This window comes from Hippocampus bargibanti, linkage group LG09 (genome assembly GCF_051943395.1).
Source record: "Hippocampus bargibanti isolate YZ-2025 linkage group LG09, ASM5194339v1, whole genome shotgun sequence".
Taxonomy (NCBI): Eukaryota; Metazoa; Chordata; class Actinopteri; order Syngnathiformes; family Syngnathidae; genus Hippocampus; species Hippocampus bargibanti.
In genome coordinates, this window is record NC_142742.1 from 7,201,981 (window position 1) to 7,212,500 (window position 10,520).

At 43.3% G+C, this 10,520-nt stretch overlaps 1 protein-coding gene across 1 annotated transcript in view; it reads right to left on the bottom strand.

Moving 5' to 3' along the window:
- The window catches only part of LOC148893501 (cysteine-rich motor neuron 1 protein), a 46,247-nt gene that overhangs the window by 1,911 nt on the left and 33,816 nt on the right, over positions 1–10,520 (bottom strand). The window contains exons 10-14 of the mRNA XM_089004635.1: positions 7,678–7,896; positions 5,710–5,925; positions 3,457–3,678; positions 1,628–1,750; positions 53–231 (exon numbers count right to left, since the gene is read on the bottom strand). Coding sequence (XP_088860761.1) covers positions 53–231; positions 1,628–1,750; positions 3,457–3,678; positions 5,710–5,925; positions 7,678–7,896 — 959 coding nt within the window. The remainder of the gene's footprint in view (positions 1–52; positions 232–1,627; positions 1,751–3,456; positions 3,679–5,709; positions 5,926–7,677; positions 7,897–10,520) is intronic.

Genomic DNA, 10,520 nt, shown 5'->3' on the forward strand with positions numbered 1-10,520 from the left:
TGACTAAAAGTCAACAAAAAAATATCACTCCGGCATGGAGTTGCCTCCTTACCTTCTTTGGAGCGCTATAGCAGGACATCTGCACCCACTTCTTTTTCTTGTTGATAAGCACAGCAACAATGAGAAAGATGATGATGGCCAGGAGGAGACCAGCCAGTATCCAAGCGGCTGACTGGTAGATGAGGACCATCTGTGTTTGATTGGGGTAATTTTCACCCAAAACGGGCTCATCTGTAAAATGTGTACAGGGACCAGCAGACCCATGTGAGACATCGATGTTGCACAAGCATGGAATCAAGAGTGAGGCTTGTGTGAAATACGAGGCAATGTGAAATTTGGTGGATCCATCCATCCATCCATCATCCATCCAGCTAGGAAGAGCTAGGGAGATGGGGCTGGCTAGTTAGGGCTGGCTAGTTAAGGCCGGCTAGTTAGGGCTGGCTAGATAGGGAAGGCTAGTTAGGGCTGGCTAGTTAGAAAAGGCTAGTTAGGGCTGGCTAGATAGGGCTGGCTAGTTAGGGCCGGCTAGTTAGGGCCGGCTAGTTAGGGCTGGCTAGTTAGGGCTGGCTAGATAGGGAAGGCTAGTTAGGGCTGGCTAGTTAGGGCCGGCTAGTTAGGGCCGGCTAGATAGGGAAGGCTAGTTAGGGCTGGCTAGTTAGGGCCGGCTAGTTAGGGCTGGCTAGTTAAGGCCGGCTCGTTAGGGCCGGCTAGTTAGGGCCGGCTAGTTAGGGCCGGCTAGTTAAGGCCGGCTCGTTAAGGCCGGCTCGTTAAGGCCGGCTAGTTAGGGCTGGCTAGTTAGGGCTGGCTAGATAGGGAAGGCTAGTTAGGGCCGGCTAGTTAGGGCCGGCTAGTTAGGGCTGGCTAGTTAGGGCCGGCTAGTTAGGGCTGGCTAGTTAAGGCCGGCTCGTTAAGGCCGGCTAGTTAGGGCCGGCTAGTTAGGGCTGGCTTGTTAGGGCTGGCTAGATAGGGCTGGGGAGGGCTACGAGGGAGGGCTAGCTAGATAAAGCTCGCTAGATAGAACTAGCCAGATCGAGCTAGCTAGTTTGAGATAGCTAGCAAGATGCTCGAGAGATACTAGGTCGCTAGCTAGATACAGTAAAGTCTCGTTATATCGATATCGGATATATCGATAGTCCCGGTTATATCGATACTATTTCTATGCACGCACGGAGAAAATTACATGCAAACAGGGTCGGATATATCGATAGTCCCGGTTATATCGATATTTTTTCGGACTCCCTTGAATATCAATATAACGAGACTTTACTGTATATTGATAGATAGAAACAATCCCTTTACTAAATTTAGACTCATTTAAATACTAAGTATTCATAATTTGTGTCACCCAAACAGCCACCAAATTTCACATTGTCAACCAGCTGGCCTGGGAAAGCCTTGGGATCCACCAGGAAGAGCTAAAAGAAGTGGCTGGGGAGAGGGAAGTCTGAGCTTCCCGCGACCCGACCCCCAGGATAAGCGGCAAAAGATAAATAAATGGATGCATGTGAAATTTCAAGATTTTAAAAAAGAACAACAATTGACTCAGTTTCGAGATAAAATACAGAAATGTAGGTTGTCTTGATATTTAACAATAAAGCGGTGAACGGTGTTTCAGGTGTGCGTTTACCCGTTTCCGCAACAACGGGCGGTCCGGTGACAACGGCGTTCCCATCGACCCGTCGCACACTTGCGGTGAGTCTTATTTTGGGGGCGACGGTGGACAACAACACCGGCGCAGAGGTCGTTATTTCTACCCGGACAGATAAAAACAAAAAAAAAAGTTTTTTTTTTTCAAAACAACGAACGTAACGCAAAAAGCCAGCAGCCCCAACAACCGTGTTATTGTTTCGACTCATGTGTTTCCGCTCTCAAGCCAAATCATAAAAACAAAAGGGCGCTCCGACGGCATATCGGGCCCGAACAATGGGATCCTATGCCGATTTTTTTCCACCGTCGGAAAAACTTACGCTGAGCTTCCCGCGCCGCCACAGAGCGAGCGTTGCGGTCCGATTCGGGCCGGGGGGACAGGAAACACGTGTGAATGCGCGGATGCTGGAGGAATGTTGTTGCTCGATTCGATGGTGTGTACGTGTGTGTGTGTCACGTGGAAGGCCGCGGCGGTATTTGCCTATGCAGCGCCAGAATGGCGGGCTCTAACCGAATTCATGCATACAGAACCACAGTCACTCCTTCCTTTTGGCAGGTACCGTTCTGAATTATGACTTTCCCGCCATCAACAGGCTGTGCCTTGTTCTACTTGTAGCTCGCTTCTGATCTTTATGTGCGGGGGTCTTGTACGAGCTACTTTTAGTTGTGCGTCAATGAGCACGGCTAGTGCAACCTTTGCTGCGAGGTGGGAAAACTGAACGGAAACGCTAACGGATATTTCCAACCTCCATCTTTATATTTGCAGTCAGTTATTTCAGTTAAGTCTCTTCTTTGCATTTCTTTCATTTAATAACATGGATTTAGATTTGTATATATTTTTTTCCAATCAAATTTCAGCTTCTATGTGCTGCCGCATTATGGTTTTGCACCAGAGCGGCGACTAGCTTGCCTATATTAATGTCAACAGCTAGCTAGCCGACAACAACGTCGAAAGCTAACTAGCCGACAACAACGTCACCAGCTAACTAGCCGACAATAACGTCATCAGCTAACTAGCGACAACAACATCATCAGCTAGCTAGCGACAATAATGTCAACCGCTAGCTAGCCGACAATAACATCGACAGCTAGCTAGGCGACAACAACATTGATAACTAGCTAGCCGACAATAACGTCGACAGCTAGCTAGCCGCTAACGACGGTGACAGCTAGCTAGCCACCAACGACGCCGACAGCTAGCTAGCCGACACTAACGTCAAGAGCTAGCTAGCCGACAATAACGTCGAGAGCTAGCTGGGCAACAATAACGTCGGGAGCCAGCTAGCCGACAATAACGTCCAGAGCTAGCTAGCCGACAATAACGTCGTCAGCTAGCTAGCCAACAACAATGTCGTCAGCTAACTAGCGACAATAACGTCGACAGCTAGCTACCCAGCCGACAACAACGTCGACAGCTAGCTACCCAGCCGACAACACGTCGAAAGCTAGCTACCCAGCCGACAACAACGTCGACAGTTAGCTAGCGGACAACAACGACATTAACGTCGACATTTTCTGTCCTGTGATTGGTTGTTCAGCACAAGGAGAAGTTTGGCTATCAAAAGATGTCAAGAGAAAGCTACACACATTTATTACCTGTGAATTCAAGATTCAAAATGTGTTTTCATGTAATTGTATTACTCTAGATGACGAACGTCGCAACATTTCATACTGTTGTACTTAACAGTTTCTACTGTATAACCATGACAAGATAGTGGTATCATTAGCATACAGATCTTAACTATGATTTTAATATGACGAAAACAATTGGTAGGACAACAAAATAACCCCGCCCTCCCCAAAACTTACCAAGACAATACGGGCAGCACTGTCCCTTACGCAAGACGGGCACCCTGCAATTGGCAGGCGGGCAACGCTGAGAGAAACACTGAATGGTGCCGTTGTTGCAGATGCAGCTGGTGCAAGCGTTTGTCTTCCAGGAGTCTCCTGCCAGGAGTACGTCACCATCGTTGGTGATGCAGTATTCCTGCTGGCTGGTGTTCACCGGCAGTAGCGGACTCTGAGTCTCTTCTGTGGTGAAAGAGGAAAAAAAAAAAAAAACGGCATTGAAATGAGATCAAGTTGATCTTGGGTGACTCTACAGGCCCGATTGTGCTGCTAACACTGCACTGTGAGGCAGACATCAATTCAAGATGGCTTCCCAAATGTTGAGTATAAACGAGGAATTTCAGCAGACAGATGTTAATTCAGTCTAGGGCCTCATCCGCATATCTCATGCAACTTTCAAAGGGACCAAAAGTCTTGTCCTGACCTCTAGTCGAGACTGCCCCACCGTACACATCCATCGTATGGTTCTGTCAGCGGAATGCGCCATTATTCCTACATTCCTGCTGACCGAGCCCACATCTACATCAAATGACAAGACTTTAGCAATCTGCTTTTGTGACGACGGCTGCGGCGATAAGTCGGGAGTGACATTCTCCGTGAGAAACTCACAGTCATACGTTGGCGCTTTGCAGGCTTTCTGCTTGAAAGCCGTTGCCTCATCTTGTCATTGAATGGTTGAGATAAGTTGGAAAGAGATGCTCAAACTGTTGCGGTTCGCGACTCAATCCCAGATAATCTATAATAAACTTGTTTCTATTTATAATTGTATTTTATTTATTATTTTATCTGTTTTTTTCTATGCTTGTCTGTGACTGTAAAGTGTCCTTAAAAGCTTTGAAAGGTGCTCGAAAAATAACAATTATTATTACAGGTAACATCTGACTTACGACAGAGTTCCGTTCTGACCAAACGGTCGTAAGTCAAAATGGTCCTAAGTCGAAATCTATTCAAAATGTTGAATAGAGACTCAGAGGCTAAATGACTTGCAAACTCCCCCTCTTAAAACGTTAAAAATAGGGTGTGGAGGTCGTGGTCGTAAGTATGGGTGGTCGTAAGTCGAGCCGGTCGTAAGTCAGATGTTACCTGTATAAGTGGGAGAGAATGAATGCATGGAGGGATTTTCAGAACTTTGCTTCATAACTTTGATCATCTCGACTCTATACCATCAAAATATTGCGATGGCATCAAAATGGAAAGTGACATTTTAATTTGATGTAAGGCCAAAAAAAGAAAGGCACTTAGAAATAAAATGCATTATTATTATTATTATAAAACATTTTTTGGGTGAGGGGATTGAAAATGTGTTGTTTTCCTGCAATTTGGAAACAGTCTTTTAACTCATTCACTTCCATTCACAAATTTATTCAGGAATTGAAGATATGACGTAGAGCACAATTCCCAAATTTGTTCGGGTTTGATTTTTTTCATGCTTGGGTGTCGATAAAGCGCTGGCCATGGCCTCTGGCAATGTTTTTTTTTTCTTTTCCACAAGGGGATAGCATTTCCCTTTTTTCCATGTTAGCGCTTTGTTCCAGCTTCAGCTGTTGTTAAAGCGCTATATAAACTATATAAAATATGGATGTATTGCATTGGATTTTGGACAGCCACCCTCATTTCAAGATCATATAACTCCAGACCCAGATAATTTAGGAATTAACTTTTTTTTTGCGGATGAAAGAAGAGAATCCAAGGTTATTTTCCGCTGCATTGAATCAGAAAAATTTGCAGTCCACAATTTGAAAGGGGGATGGGGTGTTATCTCGTCCTAAAACTCAATAGTCTGTGGGTCCTGGAATTTGAGTGACAATGACAAAAACCCTGGCACAGCAATGGACATATTTTTAGATTAGTTCAACTTAAAAAAACATGGATTAATAATAATAATAATCATCATAATAATAATGGATTAATAATAATAATAATATATTTCATTTATAAGCGCCTTTCAAAACTCTCAAGGTCAGTTTATAGTCACTGGATACATTTTCCTGAGGGTGAGCAGCGGCAGCCACACACGCCAGCGTTCACTCAACCCGAAAGTAACTCAAATAGATAGAAAGCTAGCTAGCCAGCTAATAGATAGCAAACAGATAGCTAGCCTGATAGATAGCTCTATAGCTAATAGATAGCTAGCTAGATAGCTATTATCTATTAAAATGACAAAAACCCTGGCACTGGAATGGACACATTTTTGCACATGAGTTACCACCTTACCAAGACAAACATGACAACAGGTGTCCTGGTTCTTGGTTGGTGTCTGGCACAGTGCCGGCGGACAAACTTCGGTGTCGCATAGGACACGCCCTTGTCTACAAGTGCAACGTGTACACTCGTCCAGGTTCCAGGTTTCTCCTTCCACGTAAAACTCCCCCCCGGGGGCTCTGCACACCACCATGTCCATTCCCTCCGGCAGACCGCTACCCGACTCGTCTGAAGAGGAGAAAAATGTGGTCACATTCAAACGTGTTGAAAAGTCTGAGTAACCAGGGATCCAAAAATCAGGAGCCCATTGCACGAGAAATTTTGTACACATCGAGTTTTGAAAAGTGGTGTCTAGAAGTGTCAATCATGTTATTTGCTGCCAAAACACTGAATCAATTACTGTAATATTCCGGTGTATAAGCCGCACCAGAGTATAAGGCGCACCCCCAATGAATGGTGTATTTTCAAACTTTTTCCATATATAAGGCGCACCCTCAATGAATAAAAAAAGTTTTCCAAATACAGTGATACCTCCGTTTACGAACCCCTTGGCTTACAAACATTTCGGTTTACGAACGTTAAATTTATGAAATTTTTACCTTGGCATACAAACTATTTTTCGGGTTACACACGGAGCTGCCACAATGAGTGATGTGTCGTTCGCGAACGAGCCCGTTCTCCTAAAAGAAAATTGCAGCCGGCTTGTTTTGGTCCTCTATTCCCCGTCCCCAGTCGTCGGTTAAAGCCATGTGATTGGTCAAAAACGCAGCAGTGAGGGGAGGTGGTTTAAACATTAAAGAGACAGGCAGACGACAGTGAGAGAGTGACAAAATGGATAGAAAAACGGTGAAATCTGGACTCGTTTGAACTTTGATAGTTCAAAGGCAGAGTGTAGACTGCAAGGTTAAAACTTCCATCAATCAGGCTTCACAAATAACCCGCACTAGCCATCAGTTCAATTTGAAATGAAAAGACAAGCAAGGGAACCAGCTATTAATGATGTTTCTAGTATGTCTGCTTCCAAGATGTACAACCCAGAGCTCCTTGAGACACTTTATGCAAAAAGCTATCGATTCCATCAAGCCATCAACGGCCATCACAAAGGTAAATAAAATGACTTTATTCTACAGTAAAGTTTATTTCTTTAATTATAATATCATAACATATTTTTCATACATAAAATAAGGTATATTTTGAGTAGTTTTAAGGTTTAGAAAATTTGAAAGTAGAAAATTATGTTTTATGGTTACCTGGGAACGGTTTATTCTGATTTTAATGGTTTCCTATGGGAAATAATTTTTTGGGATACATACTTTTTGCCTTACACAGTCTGTCTGGGAACTAATTAAGTTCGTAAGCCAAGGTGTCACTGTAATTTATTTATTCCGATTTCAAAATTTTCATTAAAATGTTTGCTTTATTGAATAAAGCAAACGTTTGATTTGAAAAAAAAAAAACTTTTGTTTTTTTTTTCTTCTTGAAGTTGTCGGCCACCCGGGCGGAGACGTTTTGTAAGTTGTACGCCCGACGTAAAAGTTGCACGTCCCGGGCGTCTGGGCAGATGTTATTTCAGACACTGCTTGAACATCCATTCCATACAAATATAGCAATGAAGCAACTTACGAACAAATTCACCTTACGAACGACCGTTCGGAACGTATCTAGTTCGTAAGTTGGGGAGCGTCTGTATTTACGACACAGAGGACAATTTTGACCATTTTAAATCCAACAAGGTCTCCCTTAATCGTGTATTAGAAATAATTACCGGTGACTTTGATGAGCTATTCAGAGTCAACTATTGTACATCTAATATTGTTAACTCATTCACTGCCATTCCCAAATTTTTGTCTGGCAAACGGTCTAATTAGATAAAAGACAGCTGAAATGGGCTCCAACGCATCTGTGGCCCTAAATGAGATGCAAACCGTGTAAAAAAAACAACAAAATGGCTTGGTCATTGAGGTAAATTTAGTTTCCTACCCTCACACGTAGGACAGCATTGGTCGGGCTTCATGATTGGATGAGAGCAGCTGGGCACAGGACAAGTAATAAGCACGCACATCTCCCTTCCGGAATGACAGTAGCAGTCCCGGCAGCCGTCGTGCCAGCTTTCGCCTTCCTCATAGCGGTTGCCGTTCGAGGTAAAGCAAAAACTGGGAAGTGGTATGGGGGCGGTGGTGCTCGCGGAATGGGCTGTGTCTGGACAAGAAAAACATTCAAAATGGTCATCTTAGTAGTTTACTAGTGCTAACCTTTAACCCACAGTGGCTTTTAATGCCAGTTAGAATTCACTTAAAGGACAACCGACACCATTCTTCTTCACCACAACCTTCTTCTTTCACCATCTTGAGGAATGCTCCCTTGTAGGTTCTTTCTCTGCGATAATTTTATCTAGTTCCTCATCAATTGTGTTCTGTTTAGCTGGGTTGATAGCTTTTTGCATCAAGAGTACAGATGACTTGTGCGGGTTGTTTGTGGAGCCTGATTGATGGGATATTTTAACCTTGCAGTCTACACTCTGCCTTTGAACTATCAAAGTTGAAACAAGTCCAAATTTCACTGTTTTCCTCTCAATTTTCTCACTGTCTCTCTGTCGTCTGCCTGTCTCTTGTTTAAACCACCTCCCCTCACTGCTGCGTTCTTGACCAATCATGTGGCTTTAACCGAAGACTGGGGGCGGGGAATAGAGGACCAAAACAAGGCGGATGCCATTTTGTTGTTAGAAGAACGGGCTCGTTCGCGAACAACACATCACTCATTGAGGCAGCCCCGTGTGTATCCCGAAAAAAGTTGCCAAGGTAAAATTTTCATCAATTTAACATTCGTAAACCGAAAGGTTCGTAAGCCAAGGGGTTCGTAAACCAAGGTATCACTGTATAGAGTTAGATGAGTCGGTGACACTGACGCTAGCACATCCCAAGTTTGAAATATTTATAACGCAGCTAAAAAAAAACAAACACTTCTTGTAAAATTGAGGATAAATCAGTCTCCTGGATTTTAAATGCGAGGTTAAATGAATCTAGTTGGACTTTCACCCATGGCTACTGGATAAAGCCAAATACAGAACCCAAAAACCCCAAAAAGGTAAACATTTAAATCTCTGCAAAGGAGCAGCCAGAGGTCACAGGAAATCAAAAGTGCAGCTTTGTAGAACAAACTCACACATAGATTTTCGCCACGCTTCCATCCGTTTACTTTTACGGCGACTTACAGTGGTGGAATTGTGCCTAGTGAACAAGACGTGCTAACAATTTCACTGGGTATTTATTATCCCAAAGCCGTAATGAAAACGCATTTTCAGACCGCTGGCCAGGGCTATTTGCGTCACCGAAAGCTCGGCTGGCTAGCAAACTGGTTTTGCTGAATGCGACGCTCTTATAACAAGTACGGAAATTGACGGTGGTTCAGACGATTACAGGGGAAGTGCAAATATGAACAAGGACATGTCGGAGCATTGCGAGGCATGTGAAATATAAACAACAGGGCGATAAACACTTAATATATGTGATGATTAAGCGCTCCTTGAGAGAATTTTGCGACTTTAATGAACCACAAAGCTTTACCATGCTGCGCAATTACTAATACAATGGTACAGCCACTTGTGAATTTTAATTGGTTCTGGAAGGAATTTAGTAACTAGAGAATTTTGTGGTCAAGACACGTTTTCCATGTAAATGCCCTAATTCGTTCCAAGCCCCTGGAAAAATTCTGAAGTCCAAGATGGCGCCTGAGTAGGTAACCGTCAGCAAGTAATCTTACGAGCCTTCCTTTTTTGTTGTTTTTGTGTAGTGTTTGTGTTTTCTTTTGTCACTTTGTTTTATTGTGCATCATGTGGAACGGATATGGATTGTTTTTTCAGCATTTTTTGCCACGACATTCATCAATGAGGAGACTCTGCTGAGCGGTTGCGCCTTTTCGCCAGCACGAATATGCCAGCACCGTTTTTGATTGGGAAGAATGTCAGTGCCATTTGACTGTCATCGCTGGACATCTCTGAGGCGATTTCGCTTTTTTGCGCCTGTAATAGAGCACATTTTTACAGCCCCGCTTTGTTCAGCGGAAAGGTCGGTGTTGTTGGACAGTCTGCAGCTTGGAATTGAAGCGGATTAATTTGGGACAATCTCTTTTGCTGATGGATGCTATAACTGTGTTTGCTCTCAACATTTGGCTTGTAGCAGATGTGCACATTTCACCACAATGTCCCTGATCCACTGGTGAAAAGGACGCTTTGATCCTCTCTCATCTAGACCTGCTTCATACAACAGAGAGGTGATACTTTACTTATTTATATGTATATGTAGATGTGTATGTATATGTATGTTTATATTTATATGTATATTTATACATATATTTATACGTATATTTATATGTACAGTAAAGTCTCGTTATATCGATATTCAAGGGAGTCCGAAAAAATATCGATATAACCGGGACTATCGATATATCCGACCCTGTTTGCATGTAATTTTCTCCGTGCGTGCATAGAAATAGTATCGATATAACCGGGACTATCGATATATCCGATATCGATATAACGAGACTTTACTGTATATTTATTATTTGGAACTGTCGCGGCTTGGAATTGAAGCAGATTTACGTGGTACAGGAGATGGGAGACAATCGTCAATCGATGCTACAGCTTCGTGTTTGCTTTCAACATTAAGCTTGTAGTATATGTGCGCATTCCAACCATGACGTCCCTGATCCACTGGTGAAACAGATGCTTTGATCCTCTGTTTCATCTAGAACTATTTCATTCAAGGAGGGACCAGAAAGTCCTTAAGATTGAATGACTTTGTCTTTGTGTTGTATTAGTATTTTGT